The 22,075-nt window shown below is 41.5% G+C and overlaps 2 protein-coding genes across 3 annotated transcripts in view; one reads left to right on the top strand and one right to left on the bottom strand.

Moving 5' to 3' along the window:
* LOC118288675 (dynein axonemal assembly factor 5-like) overlaps positions 1–9,752 on the bottom strand; it is a 30,495-nt gene extending 20,743 nt beyond the window's left edge. The window contains exons 1-5 of the mRNA XM_035615025.2: positions 9,653–9,752; positions 3,045–3,606; positions 1,858–2,042; positions 1,564–1,688; positions 1,306–1,424 (exon numbers count right to left, since the gene is read on the bottom strand). Coding sequence (XP_035470918.1) covers positions 1,306–1,424; positions 1,564–1,688; positions 1,858–2,042; positions 3,045–3,579 — 964 coding nt within the window. The 5' untranslated portion in view covers positions 3,580–3,606; positions 9,653–9,752. The remainder of the gene's footprint in view (positions 1–1,305; positions 1,425–1,563; positions 1,689–1,857; positions 2,043–3,044; positions 3,607–9,652) is intronic.
* prkar1b (protein kinase, cAMP-dependent, regulatory, type I, beta) overlaps positions 4,822–22,075 on the top strand; it is a 56,944-nt gene continuing 39,690 nt past the window's right edge. The window contains exons 1-4 of one of the 2 annotated variants that reach the window (XM_035615026.2): positions 4,822–5,085; positions 6,405–6,592; positions 18,387–18,557; positions 21,541–21,632. In XM_035615026.2, coding sequence (XP_035470919.1) covers positions 6,419–6,592; positions 18,387–18,557; positions 21,541–21,632 — 437 coding nt within the window. In that variant the 5' untranslated portion in view covers positions 4,822–5,085; positions 6,405–6,418. Of the gene's footprint in view, positions 5,086–6,404; positions 6,593–16,738; positions 17,106–18,386; positions 18,558–21,540; positions 21,633–22,075 lie in introns of those variants that run through there. The other variant, XM_035615027.2, reaches the window with a different exon arrangement.

Here is a 22,075-nt window from a genome sequence, read left to right as displayed (position 1 = left end):
GTGGGACATGTATATGAACTTTAAACAAAATGCAGGGCCCATGAACTAACACACACTTAGCCAGGCCCAGGTGAGCCGTGGTGACCATGTTCAGGTTCACACTCATTCCCAGCCCCAGGGCAGACACTTATCTTTCCAAGCCAGTGCCTGCCCTGAACACTACGCTGTCACACAAAGCATCTTTTTTTCTTTCTTTTTTTTTTTTTAACTGTACATAATAACTTAGAACCAGCTGTAATATGATTTAATGTAGCAAGGTGTGGGTGATTACATTTACATTCAAAGTTTACATTTGCATGTAGTGGTGTGATATTGTGGTATTTTATTATGCATGGCGAAATACCAGAGAATGCGATGGACCTGGAAATTTATCTCTGTTGTAACATTGGAATTCAGACACCATTCCAAACTTAGATTTCACATAAATTAATCCTCCTAATCAAAGAGACACAAAGTTCATACACAGAAGGTCTGGACTAATGGTCTGGGCTTAAGTAGGATCTCAAGGATATTCTTGTGCAGGTTATCTCACCAGGGCTGTCTAGACAGTCAAGTCTTTGCATCACGTGATGCTTGATATACAGTTTTTTCCTCACTAATGTTTTGAAAAAATGACCAACGGTGGATGCAAACGAGACAGGAGTAATCTCCCAATGCTACGACCTCAACCTGCACTCTCTAAGCCCTACTACAGGAATGTACACTGTATGTTCGTCTTTATGACCAAAAGTTTTCAATTTAATGAGCCAGGGCTTTTTTTTGGCGCACACACAGAGCTGACAGGTAGGGGACCATGCTGCATTTTACAAAAAAACGTGTATTGGATTAAAATTGCTTGCTGTCCCTTGAATGCACAAGACCAAAAAGAAACACGAAGATAACTTTTTAGGGCCTTGAGTTTGGCTAAGAATGAAAACAAAGGCAAAGCTGTCCGATCCCCTGTCTCTCCATGCACATGGAATAGAGTTTAATTCCACTAATGCCAGCAACTCACACAGTATATTTATAAAATTCGCTCTGCAACTGACCCAATTAACAGTATAATATCCAGATCAAATAACTATGGATGATAAGCCAAGAGACAGAAAATATATTAACCTTATTAAATATCTGCAAATCCCAAAACTTTAAAATCATGTATGAGTCCATATGCAAATGTAAAAATCTGACTAACAGCTTTACTGTAGATAGTCAAAGTTATTAATCATTAATTCTCTGATTGTGCATTCAATCGATCTCTGATTACCTATCTAAATTAAAAATGAGATTGGGAAAGATGATGCTGCTTTTCCAGGTGTGACTGACCTCCTGGTGGGTAGAAGGGAGGTGGGGCGAGGAGGAAATCCATCTTGTCCTTGATATCGTCCTCATTCTCCTCCTCCCACTGTGCTCCCACCTGTCTCCATAAATCAGCAGCTAGAAGTCTGCAAGACAGAAGTGCAAAAGTATACTGTAGACATCTTATAGATATTAAGATGATTAAACTCCCCCTGACCTGAGCCTGAAGAATAGCATATGAGTAGTAGCATGTTATATTATGAAGTAAAGGGGGGAGTGTGTTACCTTATTTCTGGGATCTCATCACTGATGCTGCTCAGCAGGAGAGGGATGAGTTTGTGGAAATAAGAGTATCTGTCTCTCATGTGAAGTAGCCAATCACCAACAACTGCAGTCACCGCTTTTCTCACCTGCACCACAGGAGGCAGAGTATTGGTTTACTCAAGCCAGAGATGGCAAGCTTTGATGCTCGAGATGAGCGTGGGGACCTGGGGGCAATAAACTGAATACAGTATATATGAGGGACACAGAGTGGGAGTTCCAACAGCAGACTATCTGAAAAAAACCAAAAAACTGAACCTGTGGTGAGTCGTCAAACAGTCTCTGTGCCAGGTGAGAGAGCACATCATCCACGTTTTTCCCAGTGCCATGCTGAATGACGACCCTGGTGGCTTCGATGACAGACCCTCGCACTCGGGAGTGCTGATGAGTAATCGTCTGCATGAGGGGCTTGACCAGGCTCTCAGCTTGCATGTAAAAGTGCTCTGAGGAGAAAGAGGTGAAACACACATCAGTTCATTAATTCGATTACTATAGTTTAGTTACTACTGGTTGAAACGTTTCTATAGTATGAACTAGGGATCCACCGATACCACTTGTTTTCAGAGCAAGTATAAGTACTGTACAAGTACTTACATTTAGCTACTTGCAGATACTGATAGGAGTACTTGCCCCTGCTTGAAAAGATAAAATATACCTTTGGAAGTTGTTATGGTAGCATGAAATATTATGATTGTCAGTGCCAGCTTGTATGCCACGAACCTGCTCAACTGTCTAGAGGACGCTACGAGAGTAGTTTTATGAGTACAGGTATGAGTACATGAGCACAGCATCGGACGATACCCGATACTGGTATCCCTAGTAGAAATAATGAAAAAGGATATATCCTGTGATTTTGGTTACTATAGCATAACACCATTTCAAATGCTGGATTACAGTTCTGTTCTGAATACTCTTAGATTTTTGATTGACAAGGCAGTGTGTGTCTGACACAATCTGAATTACGTAAAGGATTAATCCAAAGGGACACAAGTTAGTGAATTCATCTGACAACCCATGCTGTGCGAAAATAATAATTAAGGCCCTTTGTAATAAGTATCTCAGGCAAGCCAAATGAAAAAGTAGGGTGTTCAGACTTCAAAGGTTAATCAACTAATGGATGAGTTGATTGACAGAAAACCTAAAATGATTGATTATAGCCTATAGACATTTCCATCTGGTGACAAAGGGCCTAAAGCTGGTTATTGTTGATCTTTGTTCCAAGTGTCAGACAAGAACAAACACGTTTAAGAATGAATGAAAAATTAACTTTCAAAAAACAAATGTCACATTCAGCTATATGTATTCTTTCTATGATACTGAGTAACAGAAAACCAGTGGGTTCTGATGACAACTACAATTCAACCATTTATTTGAGCGTCGAGTGTCTGCGTGCCTCGAAACCATGGCAACAGACTCGGGGACAACACAAACAGCGCCTCACCAACCTGGCACACACTCCGCGAACTTGACAGTGCATTTGCAGCTTTCTCTCTTGACGTCCGGGAAGGGGTCGGCGATGGTCCTCTGCAGTATGTTGATCATTTCGTTCACATACGGCGCCAAGTGCTTCCCGCACACCTCCACTGTCAGAGTCAACATCTCCACCGCCGAGAGCCGCAGCTCCTCCGCCGGCTCCAGGATCTCGCTCTCCCCGAGCCTCTGGGCCAGGCAGGGCATGAGATAAGGCAGCGACTCTTCCGGTTTGGGGACACAGCGAATAAATTCCGCTATCACCGCTATTGCGGTTTCTCTGCATCGCTCAATCGGATCTGACAGACATTTGAGCAGAGGCTTGAGCAGGGCGGAGAAAACCTCCTGTAGGACGCCGCCGGAAAGTCCTTTATCCACGGTCTCTCTCTTGATTTGCTCGAGAGCCCGCTTCCGTGTCGACTTGTCTTCGTTCAAACAGTTCAAGTGTCGAGCGAGTCCTCTCAAAACTCCGGCGGCAGCATGCTCGTCTCCGGCCGCCATCGCTGCCATCTTGACTGTTGCTACAGCAACCAGCACCTGCACGACAAACAAACGGCTGCTTTACGACAGCTTCCGGTTCAAAACTTGAAACTTTATTCACATTGACAAAAGCAGTCGTTTCCTGACGCTCTCAATCTTTACGGCTAAAAATGGACGTATACTATAGCCTCTAAATTGTGTGTTTCTTCTCTTTTTACCATTCTTGTTTTTTTTCATTAAATGTTTACACATTTTAATTTCTCGGAAAAGCACTCGTGTCATGTGATTCAAATGTGGTCTGGAATTAAATTGACTTAACTTGACTTTAAGATTGAGTTATGTTTCATATAACACCAAATTGCATTGAAATTGCAACAGTTTAGCTTAGATTAGCTAGGCTACATGAACTTGGTGTGCAACACATAGAATGATTTCATATAAAGCAGCCTTGTCCTTTGGCAAATGCCCCAGTCCCCAAAGGGAAAATGAATAGCGTCTCAGATTGTCTGTGATAACTTTATTAAATGCATTAAATGGGATTTTTAAAAATCTAATTTCTGATGAAATAAAAGACCTTCAACAGACGTTAAATCTAGTTCTATCAAATTCTAGGTTTAAAACTTTACACTTAATCAATGCAAAATGTGTCCATCATGTAATAACACAGTCAACTATTATTCTAGGGCATGGAGATTTAAATTGATCTTGTTATCACGTGGCACTTGTCTGCATTGTTCCACTGACATTAAAGTGGCACCTGGCTTTGTGGGAGTTGGGTGGTTGATAGGTAAAATATAATAAAAACCAGTTCAGTGTTACAGAATTCATTCGCCTACCCTACACTTTAATTCGTTTTAGATCAGAACAGCTGTATATTTGACAACTCAATGTCATGCATTGGCTAAATTGCCCGAATTTCCCCATTGTGGGACGAATAAAGGTATATCTTATCTTATAAATTGTATGAATGTAATGCTGATTTTAATGAAGATGTGTGATTATGTATTTTGTATTGTTTGCCAAATTGCTCTATGACACATTTGACTTGAAGTTGCTATACTTTTAATGCTAAAAGTAAGAACCCCACGATTGTAAGTTTGTAAAAGAGAGATAGATAGATGGATAGATGTGGATAAAAATAATGATAGAATAATAATACAATAATTTATTTAGTTGTTTCATGTTGTTGATGACGAACAAATGTCAGTTCAGTTTGGCTGGAGAAAAGGGTTCCTCCACGTGACCTGTAATCGCCCTGCACATGTGTCCAGGGCGGATGTTCCCTTCAAAAGATTTTCACCTGCAGACACGCGCGTTGGCCGGCGCGTGCCCGCTGTGGCGCGTGCTCGCTGCCGCTGCGGTCGCGATGACAGATTGACGTCATCGGGACTGACGCAGAGCGAGCAGCGGTGAGGCGGCAGCAGCAGCATCATCCTCCTCCTCCTCCTAGCAAACACACCGTTCCTCTCCTTATCTCCCATCAGCAACGAGGTGTTTTTCTCACTGAGCATCCTCCAAAAAACCCCCAAAACAACGGTAGGGACACCAGCGACTGCACCCGCCTGATCACGAACACAACACACGGGTCTAGACCTGGCACCCTCGAGAGCGGTCCAACGTCGCGGAAGTCGCAGTTATTCCACTTCGTTGTTGTTTGGTTGTCATTGTGGCGTTAGCGATGCTAGCTGTGTTAGCTTTGTATTGAATGCAACAGAAGCAGGTGCTCCGGTTCATCACTAGCAGTGGCTAAAAAAAATTGCTATACTTGTGGGCTCTGGTTTTGATATTCGCTGTGGAGAAGCTTCACCCTGTCATACAACCTGTAGTGATAACCAAATGTGATTTGTTATGCAATAATGATCATACCATCACAATGTTCCCATTGAGGAAGTGATTCGGGGGGTAATTGATAGTCAGCTGCAAACCTGCTCAGCTTCCTGCTTCCTAATTGTTACATAATCTGCTTGGCCTCCACATGCTAATATGTTTTTATCTGCCTGAAAACAGGTAGAGGTGTGTGTGGGCCTCATTAAATGTAAACGTGCTAAAAACTCTTTACGCCATTTTTAGTTGAGCCATATCCCTCTTTTTCACCTGCCCACATTAGAAGACACATGAAAGGTATGTTCAGAGATACAATTTCTCCAATTAGATGTTAACCAAACACAAGTGGGTGGTAAGAATCAAAGCCTCTATCTTGTCATATGTAATTGTATATTGTGATTTATCGATAAAATATGTCCAAACGTTCATTTGGCTAATCCGCAAAAGTGAACTAGATAGATCAATATGTATCATCACAAAAATGCAACAATCACAAATATCCCACATTGCCGTAAGGCTGTAGTGCTTATTGCAGCGTGACCCACAGAGGTGTTACACACTCAGAGCTGTTTCTTGATATGTACAGCATGTATATATATATATATATATATATTGTCATATTGCCGAAAACTACAACTCATAATACCAAGTCAATGATCGGTATTTCAAGTTATCTGTCAGTTAGGTATTTCAAGTTATCTGTTCTTCAACTAAAAAAGGTAACATTCTGCATACCTGCAACAATCATCATCTACTTTCCTGTCTTGCCAGCTTACAAAGGTTTATGTCATGAGGTCCTTCAAACGAAACACAGGCAATTGGGTGTAAAATGTCCAGTTACCTCCTTCCCATAAACCATTGCTCTTATGTTATTTCCCCCTTTATCCCTGCTCATCATACTGTACGCACTCCCCGTTTAGCCCCTCATCTATTTTGTGTTTTATACCCTGTTACCCTGTTCTACCCTTGTCTCTTTTATGCTTCCCCTCCCCTCCTCTCATGGTCCACCCTGTTTTCTCCCACTGGCACAGAGATAAAAGATAAGATGGCCACCTCCTCCTCCACTCTGGAAGAAGACGAGAGTTTGAAGGGCTGTGAAATTTTTGTGCAGAAGCACAACATCCAGCAGATCCTGAAAGAGTGCATAGTGAACCTCTGCATCGCTAAGCCTGAGCGTCCTATGAAGTTCCTGAGGGAGCATTTTGAAAAGCTGGAGAAGGTTGGTGATAACAACAAACTGTGTTTTGTATGACTTAGGTCTTTAAGTCTGAGTCTATATTTTGGGCTCTTTGTTTCATACATTTTTACGTAGTGAGCTTGAAGTTTTTAGTTGCCATATACCGTACACTTCAGTGTGTGCCAAGTAGTGATTTCTTGTCAGATTTCTCCATTTTCAATATTCTCTCATCATGTATCGTATAACAGTCTGTGAGTTAGAGTCTTTTAATTCTAAGAGTTAAATGTGGCTATGAGAAACTCACTTCTTTGGATGGAATGCTGTTTAAATATTATGCATACTTTTACACTACGTGTAAAATATAAATCTCATCAAGTGTGCTGTGCGGTTTTATTTACTGTGCGGTTTTATTTACTATATTGTATCACACATATGAGCAGATGAAGAATATCCAAACCAGCCACTGTATTTGAAAAAACTGTTATAGCAGAGCTTTCATTATTGTTCCTACAACAGCAGATTACATAAGGGAATGTGAGAGAAGCAACCATTAACAAAAGCTACAGAGAGAAGAGTAGGCTTTTGTGAATAGAGATAAAAGAAAGATCAATAATGGAAAAGCAGGTTAAACAAACAACCTGACTGATCAACGTGTAAGTGCATGCGCCTGTCCGTCTGTCTCTTTTCAGCTAATTTGTCTTCTTATAGTGGCAAGATGTTGCATTAAAGTTACCACATCGATTCCTGCTGTAATTGTAAGGTTTTTCATTATTAACTTACAATTTTCGAGGCTACAGTTATATGGACAGGTGGTCCTATTATATTGTCAAAACCATTTATTGTTTTATCTATGAATGAACACTGTCTGGATACTGAAAAACAGTTAAGCAACACCACAAACTACATCCTCCAACATGATTATATAGTTAAATCAGCCTCTTGTCTAAAACACTTTCAATGAAAACGGAACTTTATGAACTTCATGAAGGGGGCATGTTGCAGAGTTGTTGTATAAGACTACACGATCTAGGTGTACCCTAATAAACTGCCAACTGATTGTACAGATATCATACAGGTATTTTTGTGCCTGAAACGCAAGTTAATCTGAGAACAGCCTAATAGGATGTTCTTTCCCAGAGTTCGGCTTTGACCAAGCAGAAATACAGAGGGGTTTGCTCATGAGTGGATCACAAGATTTGTGTGTTTGTTTGAACAATGGTCTCTACTCTAATACTACAGTTACAAATAGATCATCAAGGTGTATGAGGTGGAGCTGTAGGCTGTCGATGTTCTGAGGAGAATTCCGGCCTTTGAAAAAAAAAAAAACGAGTCTCCAACAAGAGAAGTGATTGTGAAGGGACATCAGAAATAGGTGGACTCAAGTTCACCATCCTGATGCCTTGAGGAGGGTCTCTGTCCCTGCTGCAGTGGGGTGTGTACGTGTGGAAGCATGTGAGAGTCATCTGATTTGATCAGTTTTTAAAATGACAATTGGAAGTTTCAACAATTTTTGTAAGTTATATGTATTCATTCATTTATTTCAGTACCCTGACATCTATTTAGCCAAAAAGACCAGTCACATCCTCATTTAAGACAATGGTTTGACCTGCAATATATATACAGCATATATATTCAGGTTTTAGGACAGAATGCACAGGAAGTTTTATGGTCAAGGTCAGGCTGTTCTCTTTCTCGTGTGTCCTGTACCTAATTTTGTGCAAACATCTGTCTGCTTTCACAATTTGGAGCAGTGATCCTCACAGAGCTGCGTCAAATCAAGCACAGAATTAATAGTGTAGCTGCTGCTGGTAGTGGGGACTGTAATGCTGCATAGTCAGAGAGGCAGCATGAATACTAATGGATGGGATAGAACTCAGCAGAAGAAATAAACTAAATACACTAGCAGTAGCAAGCGAGTGATTCATGCCGTAGAATGACATGCACACCTTCCTCATGTGTGTCCCATCTCAATAACAAATGAGCTTCAATGATTTTCTGCTTCAATTGGCACCCAGCATGGTAACATAATGCAAACTGTGCTGTTGTGACAAAAGGGCAACATTTTGCACCGATGTGCTCATGTTCTTGCACAGTGATCGAATATGCGAATCTGATTACAGTGTGCTTGTCGGGACGTAGCAACGTTTTTGTTATCGCTCCTGAATCGCCTGCCGCAAATATTGTCATTAGAAAAGCAGTCGTCTCACTGCGTTCAGGATTGCAAAACAGCTCCACGTAACGTTTCTGTTCACGAGACTGGAAATAAACGTTATTTCGATCATCCGGAGTAAATGGGCTCTTGAGTTTTGCCCCAAGAAAACATGCACCAATATCAAGATGACGCATATCGAGGACACCTTCTTTGCTTTGGTAAAAAAAAATTGGTAAAACAGGAATTGTTTTACCAATTTAATGTGTAGAGTACACTTGCAATTACACCGTTAATGAGTGTATACACATGCACAAAAGGACGTATGATATTATTGCTACTTGTGTCTTTGTCTGAAGGTCAAAGTTAAGGATTGCAACAGCATCTTTTAAGGTAGAAAGCATCTAAATTCCTTTTGAAGGTGTGGTTGATCAGCTATGCTGTTTCATGGTACAGTCAGTAAAACTACCTGCATGGAATAAAAGGCTCCAGACTGTGCTTATGTTGTGAGGTCAGTCATTTGTAGAATTGGAACAGGCCGTGTATGGTTTTTGTGTTGTCCCAGATATTTAAGGAGCTTACTGTGCTCCTTTCCCCCCCGCACAGGGACAATAATCTGGATTTAGGACTGCAGATCTTATTTTCTCATTTCTTTATGGTTATTCTTAAAGGTTGAATGTGCATGATTCAGTGGCAACGAGAGGTGAGGTTAAAAATTGCAACCAATTGAAGGGAGATCTTACGGTCGCCTTCAGGAAGTACAAAACTTGACAGGCCCTATTTTGAGCCAATGTTTGGTTTGGCCATTCTGGGTTACAGTCGAATCATAGTGGTGCAACATGACTAATACACTGATGAAAGGATATGTTCTGAATGCTTCCAGCAACTTCTAGAAACTTCAAACATCAAAAAGTTCAGATCAATTAGGAAATTCCCGCTCGCCTCAGACATACCTCAGAAATTGTGCTTGTCCTTTCAGGTGGTGATCTCGGTCAGGTTTTGCATTTTCAAATGAGGTAACTCAGTGTCTCGCCTCTTGTGCCTACTATAATTCATTACCTGTTACAGTATATGTGATGAGATCACAGATCACAGGAGTGTATGACTTTGATCATTGCATCAACGGGGATGACATCACATTTGCATCATAATGGAATATGGAATTTGATTAGATTTTTGTTTTTATTTTACAACTGCACAAAATTCTAGTTACACACACACATACACACACACACACACACACACACACACACACACACACACACACACACACACACACACACACACACACACACACACACACAGTAAGCAGACACAAAAACTAAAGCAATTCACAGAAAACCACCACCAATTTTTTTTCTCATCAATTAAATTAAAACTTTTCGGAATATTCAACTTTGTTTGAAGTAAACTAATTAGGCCCTCCTCACACTTAAACATTAGAGTGTATGCGGTGGAATGTGATGGAGTTGGGGAGATAAAAGTGGAACATTTCTCTTCAACTCGCTTTCATTCCCACAGTTTTCACTCTTCATACATACGTTTTTACATCAAAACGTAGGGATTCCTGTGCTGAATCACACAATGTGACTATGGAAGCAAACAGACTTACACTTTTGGCACTACAGGCCTACAATTGAGAGGAGTGCCAACCAACTACTGCATCACGCCAACATTTTTAGGCAGGTAGGCAGAGAAAAGGTATGTTGCTATCACCATGGCAACCTGTAACTGCAGCTTGGGACACACTGCAGCTTGACACAGACACAATCTGACACAGGATTTGGACATTTTCACACTTTTTATATCAGTTTTCATGTTTTCTTATCATTCATAGGTGGAACTACATTCAAGTCCTCCTCAATTTTTACACAGCAAACCTTTAAATGCCAGTCTATCCAAGGACTGAGACGGGAGTTAATTGCAGTTGGTGGAATCTTAATCAATTTGACCGTGCATACACACGCAGTCGGAAAATCCCCGCACTCAAATTGTAAACCCTTAAACATTGAACTAACTTCAATGCAGTATAGGATTACTGTAGATGCATAGCTCTCTCTCTCTCTCTCTCTCTCTGTCTTTCTTTCTCTCTCACACACACACACACACACACACAAACACACACACACACACGTTAGCAACATACTTTCAGCTTTGTCAGTGTTCTGAAAAGTGTTCTAAAAATAGTCATCTGTTTTTGTTTCCAAAAAATGTCATTAGAGGAAAACACATTTTAAATACGGAGCTACAACATCGTGAATTTTGCTAATTCAATTTAAATCAAGGTGACAGATCTCTTCTCTGCCCTACCTGAATCTTTCAGACGAGGCATCTTTTGCCCACAACACAAAAAGATAGAAAATAATACTTTCGTCATCACATTTTCTCCTGTACTTTACTCTGTGTTTGTGTGCGTTTCTCTCTCGTCTCTCACAGTCACCTTTCGTCAACACTGGTTGCGCACTTTAGGCGGTAGCCTAGGCAACAGCAGAGGATTGTGTGCAATGAGCCCCTTTATTCACAAAGTTTATTCTTTCTGTCCTCTCATATGGTAAGGTATTTTTGTGCACCAATCAGAGCACCGGGGTGTCTTTTCTCCTCTGCCAGATCTAACCTCATTTCATATCTGCATACGATCCATTTCATGCAGCTCTCACAATCTTATCTGGAAAACCTTTGTTTCTGGCTCCGTTTCTCATATCATCTCCTTTCACATAGATGCTTTCTATCTTTCTTTCTAAATCATCGGTCTGATTAGTTTGTTTTAACTTCTAGTCCCCGGCTGATGTTGTGAATTGCAAAATAACAGGCGTCCCCTGCCTATTTATGCACGGTAATGTAGCCTTTGATCTGTACAACAGTAGCCTCAGATGAGTGTTCTCATCTCCTTTCAGCTCAGTAATTGCTGAGAAGTGAACATTCATTTCTGGCACACTACAGTGTAAAACATTTATGTGTCACCTGAGCATAGTTGTTTTAAAGAATTCAAACAGGATATTTTAGCAGATGGTCGCAATTTGTTTATGTCTGTCATTGTAATTTAGTGTACATTTTTAGCATAGATATCTGTTTAGTTTACAGTGGAATATCTGCAATTGGGTGGGAAGTGTCTTGTTAATACAAAAGCTTATCGTAGGAGATTATGACGAATTATGTTATTGGAACAGTAGTGAACAAAGAATACATTTTATATACAAATGGCTTATTTTTACAGCCATAGTCATTTGCATATAAAGTGAACATTCCTGCAGATTGCAGAAGTCTATTTTAGACAGTAAAATGCTGCACTAACCCAGAAATGGTGACTGGATCTCATCATTACGGATTTGTCCAACCGGCAACACCAGCCAAAAGTGACAGGACTGAATGTGTGAGTGTGTGTGTGTGTTACTCGGTTTATCAAGTGGGTAGCTGCCACCACAGATGCTTCTTTGAATGCGGCACACTGCATCCTCAGTGGGCTCAACCGTGTCTTCTGGCAACCCAGAAACGCAATTGCTGAATTTGTCTGGCCCCAATTATGAAAATTTTGACACAATGAAAATGGAGACGTGGCTTCCTGATTCCTCTTGTAGCACCACGTTTCAACAGAAAATATATCGAGTTCTGCATTCATAAGCCCCCCGTCTTGTCTTCCTTTTACTTTCTGTGAGAACATTTCTGACGACTTAAGAGACTTCTCCTGCAGTTTCCACTGAAACTATTACATGTAGAAAATCAACACTTTGATCCGAACATACCACCTGCACTGCCAACCAAATGTTCAGCAGACAGAACCTATTACTGCTCAACTCCATCTGTATGTGTGTGTTGTTTGGACAAGAGGGTAAACGCCATATTTGAGTGAGAAATGCTGTGGCACTTTTCTGTGAACTAAGCACCAATTGCAAATGTTTTGTGATCTTGTGGGGTGCTAAGAGGTTTAGTATCTTACAGTTCATTCCTCACCGTTTTGTTTCAACTGAGCCCTCGGGTACCGATCTTCATTTGCCAGAAAACAGCTGTGGACAGCAATTTTTTTGCTGAAGGTTGAAAATATGGAAATCTTTTCATAGCAACATCTGTGGTGGATTATTAAGATGAGCCTGAATATTGCTGTTTGGCAAATTTTTATTCTTCACCATGAGCACCACAAACACAAATTCCATCCAGTTTCATTTTTCAAAGAATAAAAGAGCGAAACCTATTGGTGAACTGACCCTTCAATTTTAGCATTCCTGTCAGCTGCTCAACATTATCTTTGTATGTGTGTATCTGTTTGTGATTGTGTGATTAGCAGAATGCTCCCTGTGTTCTTTACACTAAGGGCTGTCATAAGTTTGTCTCATGCTTCACTCCTTTTTTTTTCTACAACTTCTCCTTTAAACCTTTGTCCCTCATCTTTTCATTCCTCTCTTTCCCCTCAGGAGTCAAACCCATGCACATTGTCTCATCTGCTTTTGCTTCCCATCATCTTGAACATACTGTTAATTGACTGTTCCACTCAAACACTGTCACTGGCCTCTGTTTGCCTTCAAAAACATTTAAATGATATTAAATACTGTAAAGCTTTATATTATTTGCTACCACTTATTTTATATTCATGAATTTTAAAGTTTTTAGTGCTCAAGGGTGTTATGGGGTAAAAAAGCGTTTCTCTAAATTACGAAATCAACCTCCAAGGATTTACTGAATTTGCTGTTAGGGCTGTTAAACTGTAGAATAAAAGGTTGGAATTTTGAAAAATGTTAAAATAAAATCACCCCTAATTTATGTGCATTTATGCTTGATCTGGTTTTGCTCTCACATTTATTACACTTTTTTTTCTGCTTTAAAATCTAGCATAATAACAACTGATAAGATGGGCTTCCTAGAAACAACAGTATATTTTTGTTGTAGTGATTGAGCATTGTGCGTAGCTCACCACAACATCGTAAAGCATGTCGAGTAAAACAAACGGAAACCCTGCTGTATGCGTCCACTTTGTCGGTGGAGGATCCCATCATGTTATATTATGGGAGAGTTCCTCACTCTCTGTCTTCCTATCAATCAGTCAGCCGCTGTCTTCCCCTCCCCTGTAAGATGAGAAGCCTGTCTTTGCTGCCAGCCATTCAGCTGTCACCAGGACCTATCATAACAAATCCGCCAGTCCCTTCAAAGGCTTCTGATTGACAATTCGTCGTGAGGGTTTTGTTGTTTGTTGAGTCTGCTGAGAGCATTTAGAAGAGAGAATTAGGTGCAGCTTTGATTATCTCCCCCATCTTCCACTTTTCCTTTTGTTTCTTTTACTTTGTCCCTGTCCTCCTCTTGTTTAGATCAATCTACATGGTGTCTAGTGGTGTGTATGCCGTATAGTATATTTCTGCTTCTGTGTGTTCACTCATCACCACGGTGCTGGGAGCAGGGTATTCTGTCAAATCAACCTGGGGTGCGGGCAGTGACCCAGGCCTAAACCGCCTCCTTCTTGGCCCCCACTCTGGGTCCCAACAGGTAAATCGGACCCCCAGCCCCCTGTCTACACGGTGGTCCTTCTTTGTCCTCTCTCATCGGCCCATTATATCGCTCCGCCTTCCTCTGCTAAGCTGTGGTTTGTGTGAGAGCAGAAGATGGGTACAGAAACTTCACGACATTTCAACAAAAATATATTTGCTTATTTGCATAAGCCCTGCAACTAACAATTGTTTTCATTTAAAATTAACCATCAACATTATTTTCTCAATTAATCAGTTAATCTGTATTGTCAAGTGAAAAAAGCTTTAGTAATATCAGATGGCAAAGCAAATATTCAACCCTTAAAAATCTAAATGGATTTGAAACTTATCGTGTAGATAACTGAAGATATTAAAAGTCCAAAAGAACTAACATCCTGTAAGCATGAGAAAACTGTACCTACCTCTCTGTGTCTGTTATCCCAGAACCTGTAGTTTCTTGTGTTTACTTCAGACCTGATATTCCATTGTAGGGTCAAAAAACTGGTCCTAGCTAGTCGGTTTTTTTTAAAACCCATATGTATTAGAGTTAAGATTTGATTGAAAGGTTTAGGTTTGAATAACTTGGTCAAAGGTAAAATGTTTGGAGGGAAGATTTGACGGTTCATCACAGAGAATTCTTATGCCCAGCGGAGAGGCGTCACATGGAAAGCAAGATGAATTTGTGTGTGCTGCAGCCATAATGAGAGTGAACCTCATTTCTTTGGCAGCACTGAGTCCGCACACATGCAGACCTAATACAGCAGCAAACTTTCTGTCCATTGTGGTGCTGTAATGGTGTGGAACAGAGTGATGAGTAGACTGTTAGCTCTACTGGTGTATCTGCTCTCTATGCTTCATTACCCCTGTGTGTGTGCGTGAGTATGTGTGTGTGATTGTTCGGCACATTGTTGCCTTTGGTTCACTTGCATGCTTTCAGTCCCGGCAGTGGAGAATTTAATTGTTTACGTCATTGGACCGGGGCTACCTAAGGTAACACCTTATGGATGTTTCCCTTTCTCTACCTAATCTTAACAATTCATCTTAAAGCAACTTAATGAAAGAATGGATATTCAGATGTACTTACTTTCCGCCTCTCTGGTGGATTTAATGCTTTTGTGCTGAACACGATGGGCGGTTGTGCTGATTAACTCTGGTTAGTCACAGCTATTATGATGAGAGTCAGAACTTTTGTTCATATCTGAGCAAATTGGTTCAGGGACTGAACAAAACTGGAGATGCCCATTTGAATACAACTCATAATCCATAAATGAGATGAAATTTGAATTGACAGTGGTTTGATAATGGGGACGTTACATGACGCATGTGTTCAAGGGACTGCATGTCTTTCATCTTTTGTCTGTGTCTTCAATTTTTGGGTTAATCTCTGACCCCCAGTCAATGTGTCCCTAATGGAAAGGCCACGTTTTACAGAGCTTCTGTGTTCTGCTTACGCTCGTGTCCTCAGTCTCCTCTCTCTACCCCCCCCTCCCTTCTGTCCTTTCTCTCTGGCACCCAGCCCCCAGTGATGACGCAGGGACAGCAGAGGAGAAGAGGAAGAGAGAGAGAGAGTCGGACATAGTCAATAGCACTGATTCTAGAATAGAGGAGATATTGTTAAATGAATAGGATAGATGGCAGGATATCCAAAGGTATTTGAAATAGGAAATAGACTACCTCAGATTTAGATATACAATAGGACTAATGATGGCTACTGTACATAGTCCTGGAAATACTACATTCCACTGTTTAAACTGCTCCTCTGTTGACAAAAGATGTACAGCCAGTGTACCTGTGTTTGAGCACTGGGTCCTCAACAGTGTGAGGAGTTCCTCTGTGGGTGGTGGGCTAGAGATCAGTAAGGACTGAGAAAGACACTGCATGGTACAGAACGGTATCTGGTACGAACTGTGTGTGTGTGTGTGTGTGCTTGTGTGTGTGTGTGTGTGCTTGTGTGTGTGTGTGTGTGTGTGTGTGTGTGTGTGTGTGTGTGTGTGTGTGTGTGTGTGTGTGTGTGTGTGTGTGTGTGTGTGTGTGTGTGTGTGTGTGTGTGTGTGTGTGTGTGTGTGTGTGTGTGTGTGTGTGTGTGTGTGTGTGTGTGTGTGACAATGATGTGTCCCTTTGACAATGATTGGAGCCATTCACTGGTTCAAAACACAGATGTCATTTGGTCAGAACAGAAGTCTGTATTGAAGGGTATGACGTTCTCCCTTCTGTGAACTGAATCACTGTATATATGTGTGTGTGTGAGAGAGAGAGAGAAGGAGAGAGAAAGAGAGCGAGAGAGAGAATCTGTCAACAAACGTCAGAGCTGGATTGTGTGCAAATGTAAGTGTGTGCTTCCGGCTCAGACTGTCCACCAACTATTTAGGATGCTCACAGTACCCAGTTGTCATAGTGACAGGGGGCAAGCGAGAGGAGCCCGCTCATTGCGCCACCTGATTGTGAGTGTGTATGCGTGAGAGAGAGAGAGAGAGAGAGAGAGAGAGAGAGGGTGGAGAGAGAGGAGAGAGAGAGAGAGAGAGAGAGAAGCTAGAAAGCAGATACAGAGAGTTACGCAGGAGAGATGGAGAGAAAGGCTTTTCGCTGTCATCAGTGTTTTCATCAGTAGTCTTGTTGTTTAGCTGCTGTGTTCTGGGGATTGCAGATATTTTGCCACTCGTGCTCTTTCACTCGCTCTCTCTCATGCACAGACTTGAATTCTCTGCTTACTTGCATGCATACACTCAGTCCTGAGTGTGCATATACTCACACAGAGCTGTGTGCCGTTGCTGTGCTAATATGGCATGATGCTGCTGCAGCGTGGCATGTGTGCCAGATGTGTATGAGGTCGGGATCCATGTGTGTTGATGCCCGGGCATACTTTAACACGCTTACACGGTGACTTGATGCCTGGCGAGGTGCCTCTGACAGGCTGAGGGACACACAGCAGGCCTGGCCAGGGGCCCTCCATGCCATGGTAAATACCTCTGCTAACAAACTTAGCCTGTAGTTAGCTCGCCGAGCTAACCAGCCTGATCTCAAAGGCGAAGATGCTTGGTATTGCCTAGAGTTTGAGTGACTGCTTGAAACAACAGCATGTAAACAGTGTTTGCTAGTTTGTGAGTCCCACTCGTAGTCTGCAGTGAGGAGATAAAGATGTAGTGTATCTATGCATATATTTGCAGTGCCTGAAAGAAGGGAAACGTGTGTTTGTTTTTGCTTTCCTGCCGCTGTCTTAGGAGGATGGAGTGTGATTACCTGACACACACACACACACACACACACACACACACACTGGATACTGGCTCCCTTTGTACTATTATACTATTTCCCCTGTCTCACACATTAACAAGCCTACAGTGGTTTTATTGTGTACTCATGTTAACGTGTTAATCAATTGCCAATCAATAATTCATCACCTGCAGAGTGCTCAGCAGTTGAAACAGCAGTCAGCCATAAGCATCCTGTCTCCCCTCAGATGTCTTTGTTCCTTGTTGCCTATTATCTGAGAGGAGGAGAGTACAGTACATGGTCAAGCCTTCCCCTCTCTGGATGATTAGGCCTAAAGAGATAATCATTTGAAAGCTCCCACTTCATATCATGGTAGGTCAAACTGCCCAGACAGATTGCACTCAGGACTAGGACATGTACACTCTACTTTCTCGGAGGTTATGCTGTAAAATTATGTGACCTGATTAAGAGACCACATGATGCTTGATGTTAGACATGTTGTTTTGAGAGGTTTTTCAGCTGTTCTGCATGTGATCATTTGTGAGGTAAAACAATAACAGATGCTCTCATGTGATGTTGTTCTTGCCTAAAGCAACCATTTGTTTTGGAAATAATTTGTTTTTAGAAGGATGTTGTTTTTATAGATGATCTGCCTATTTTACATTTCTTAACCACTGAATAAATTTTTTCCTTTTCCACCAAATTAACCCTGGTTCTTGAACCTACTCCTTTCAGGATTCGTCGACCCACTGAACCAGTCCGTGTTAACCCCAGTTTTGAGTGGAACCATTGTAATCAAGCAATCACTGATGTTGTCACTGTTCACTTAAAAAAACAAAAAACAAAACCAAATTTAATTTCAGGCACCAAGTTTCCAGATTGTTAAACTACTTATTTTCAGTCAAAATTCTTCAAAATAAAGTGCAGAAGAGAACCCGTTCCAGGTTGGTGGACAAGAGGTAAATGTGACTCCATGCTTGTCCCTCTGCCAATCATGCCAATCTTGTCTCTCCTCTTGTTTTTACAGGAAGAATGCAAGCAAATCATGGCACGTCAGAAATCTAACAGCCAGTCAGATTCACATGATGATGAGGTTTCTCCCCCACCACCCAACCCAGTTGTCAAGGCCCGGCGTCGCAGGGGAGGGGTCAGTGCCGAGGTTTACACTGAAGAGGATGCTGTCAGCTACGTACGCAAGGTCAGCCTGGGAAGTGCAATGCATAAGCAAACATCTGATACACACAGGCACACATATATTCACATGCTTGAATATGCATACTCATCAACATGTTTGCCCATAGACCCATACTGGCAATGCATGTTATCTATCATAACACAGTTTAATTCATATGTTCCTTTAGCTCAGAGGTGTTTTTTGTTTATTCGTGGGAACAGTTAAACCATTGTGGTAAAAATGTACAACAAAAATAGATGAATATGTTTACCCTTTTAAAATGAATCTGCTTTGCTCAAGGACACCACACGGACGTTGTTTATTTCAGAAATGTAGAGCTGTTGTTCTGTTATCACCCACCTAAGAGCATGAATGACACTCCACTGAATTGAATTGCAGCGAAATAAACATTTGTGAGTCATCAGCTGAGCTGATGTTCAGCACAGAGGCTGGAATTCAACTCTGTGATTATCAGATTGGCTGTGATAGACTCCCACTTTATCATCAAACCATTGAATGTACTGTTTTTATTTAAAATCCTTTTTTACTTTGAACCCACTGAGCGGAATTACCCACATTTTGTGGTGCTATCCGCACAACAGCCTAACTGCACCTGTGTACTGTATGTGACAATTAAGAGGATTTATTGTGAGAGGTGAGTCTCTACTGGTGTTGCAGAGAAGCACCAGCACATTGCAGCAGCCACAGAAGTGTATGCAATTAGTGATAGTCATGTTACTTCAGTCAGCCGTAAATTGTGTAGAAAAGCTCAGGTTGCAGTATAGTAGTTACTGTAATGTGGTTACTGAAAGGGAAGAGAACTGTGATAAGTACTAATCTAACTCAGTTTGGACTTAAGAGAGTGAGGAGAAAGATGCTGGCATTGCAGGCCTGGCTCTTCCTACATCACACCAAGTGTTGCAATGACACACGCACTGTCTGTCTGTCATCTTGGCCTATTGGATCTTCTTTTCAGAATCCTGTAGGCTACAATGGTTTTAGTCTCACTTAAAAATTAAAGGAAAAAAACAACAACCATGAAGTTGCATTGCTGTAATATTATACTGCTGCAAGGTTTTGTCATGCACATGCATGTTAAAAGCTGATTTAAAGCCTAGTTACAGAAACCGCCAAGAAATTGTCTTTCCACAGTGGAAATCTAGCTGGAAACACTGAGGGCTCTCTAATCCCACAAGCCCGCCCCCATCTCCAGCCTGTCTTCTCTACTGTCCCTTGCTATCTGATGGTCTCAGACTCATGCACAGACATCTCCACATATGCACAACAACTCACACAGCCATGGCAGTGGCATTATGTCTTTTGCCTTACAAATATTTGAGAGATTTACTCTCAGGTTCTCCCAGCTTCCAAGATTTGGCACAGTTTGCTTACCTCATCTTAATCAAAAGAACATGAAAGGCCATTATTGCTTGAGTATGCGATGAGAGAATTTCTCTCTTTCACACACGCACAAGCACACACACACAAACACACACACACACACACACACACTCGGAGCCGATGTGCCGTCATCTTCCTACATCATCAATTCGATGAATGACTCCACCGTGAAAATAAATTAACAGCTGTTTTAAATGAACACAATCTATTAGCTAACCCCCGCTCGTCTGATCAAAAGGCTTCGCAGTGAATTGCTTTGAGTCGTACAAATTGTGAGGCCTGTCAGTCTCCGATCACGTCAACAGAAGGAATTGCATGGCTGGCATCAGATGGACACGACAACATCCTTGTGACGAGGTGGAAACAAAATGGACATCCAGTCAGATATTTTCTCGCACTTTCTCGGGCTCTTGTCACGTTAAATGTGGAGCAGTTGGATTTCATGCATCACAGCCGGTATCACAGTGTATGTAATGCTGTTGAAGGAAAAAAAATTATATCAACTCATGTAATTTGCCATCATAACTCCTTGTAGGTGTAGTTGTTAAATCATTAGAAATCCATCTTTTCCCATATGGCTTTACTCCATCTCTTTTTTCGCTCAATATGCTAGAGGCTAAGGATATCTTGGCAATACCCTGATGCTGTAAGTAAGAAAAGTCAGACAACTTTGAGTGATTAAAAAGCTGGTCGCACGATGGTAACAAGCTGATTGCCCTGATATTTAATGATCCCTTGGTGACAGTATTGGAACTGGATCATGTGATTGATGGTAAGGGTGCTGACCTAAAATCTAAATCTGAAAAACTTCTTCCACTGATCCCCTCTGGGTGTCTGTGACCTCCTCTAACCGAGTTTTCCAGGCCATACAAGACTCTTTTTCTATCTGTCCACTGGGTAGCCTGGCCTAAGATAAAAAAAAAAATTGTATATTTTTTTCATGTGATGTGGTTGTGTGTGTATATGTGTGCGTGTTGTGCTGTGCTGCATGGTCGTCTTCATGTGGAGACATCTGTTGGTTTAACATAATTAAAGCCTACCCCCTCCTCTCCGCCACCACCCGAGACAAAACACGTGCAAACCTGTGCACACACACATACACACTGGTGTCTCTCTCAGTTACAGTATGCTGCAGTAAGAAATGTATAGTGCAGTCTTCTTACTCTGTTTCTGTTACTTTAGGGCTTTCTCACCCTACGGTAAAAGGAGCTTCTCTTCAAGGATGCGTTTTTTATAAAAACAGACTTCTGTGGCTTTGTTGTGGCGACAGACTTTGCCATTCCCTCATGATCACACACACCGCAGAGTCTGGGACATGAAAATGCATGTTTTATGAATGAGTTCAGGCCTCATGTGAATTTTTTAGGGCCGTATGGCATTTTGAGTGTAATCCCTGAACAGATGGGCATTCCTAAAAATACACAGACACGTGTGGGATATTCCTTTTAGAGTTTGCCAATATGCTGCTCTTTAATTACTCAATTTAGTCTGCTTTTGAAGTCGGGCTATTATGAATTTGTGCTGGTTTGTTTCATGTGTCCACCTGGACAGTGTTGTTGCAGTCCACTCTCCACTTATGATGGATATTACTGCTTTGTCTAAACAGGTGATTCCAAAGGACTACAAGACTATGACCGCCTTGGCCAAAGCCATTTCCAAGAATGTACTGTTCGCTCACCTGGACGACAATGAGAGAAGGTACAACACATTAATTCTCTACCAGGTTTACACATCATCAACTGTGATACCAGTGTGTGTTTGGACTATGACTGTACGTTTGTAAGCTAATACAATTATTAGGAGGCCTTTGTTCCAGTTCAGTGTATTGCCCATGTAGCCACTGTGTGCCAGTGTTGGCTGCTTTGAGAGCGTCTAAGTCTGCGAAGAAAAACCAAGAGAAATAGGGGTTAATATGGAGAGATGTGGCTGAGGAGGAGGGGGATGCAGCAAAGGGTGGGTAAGGGGATAACTGTATGTGTCTGTTTGTGCTGTATTGTGTTGTTAGTTGTTATGGTAACCTATTATATCACGTTGTATATATGTATGTATATATGGGCGGTGCTGCACAGATACATTCCTCAGAAATCAACAATTCTCTGCAGTCGAGAGCGATGCCAATTCCACTCTATCCCTCCCTTTTT

The sequence above is a fragment of the Scophthalmus maximus genome, chromosome 17 (assembly GCF_022379125.1).
Source record: "Scophthalmus maximus strain ysfricsl-2021 chromosome 17, ASM2237912v1, whole genome shotgun sequence".
In the NCBI taxonomy this organism is placed as follows: Eukaryota; Metazoa; Chordata; class Actinopteri; order Pleuronectiformes; family Scophthalmidae; genus Scophthalmus; species Scophthalmus maximus.
This window is presented reverse-complemented; position numbering and strand designations above follow the sequence as displayed.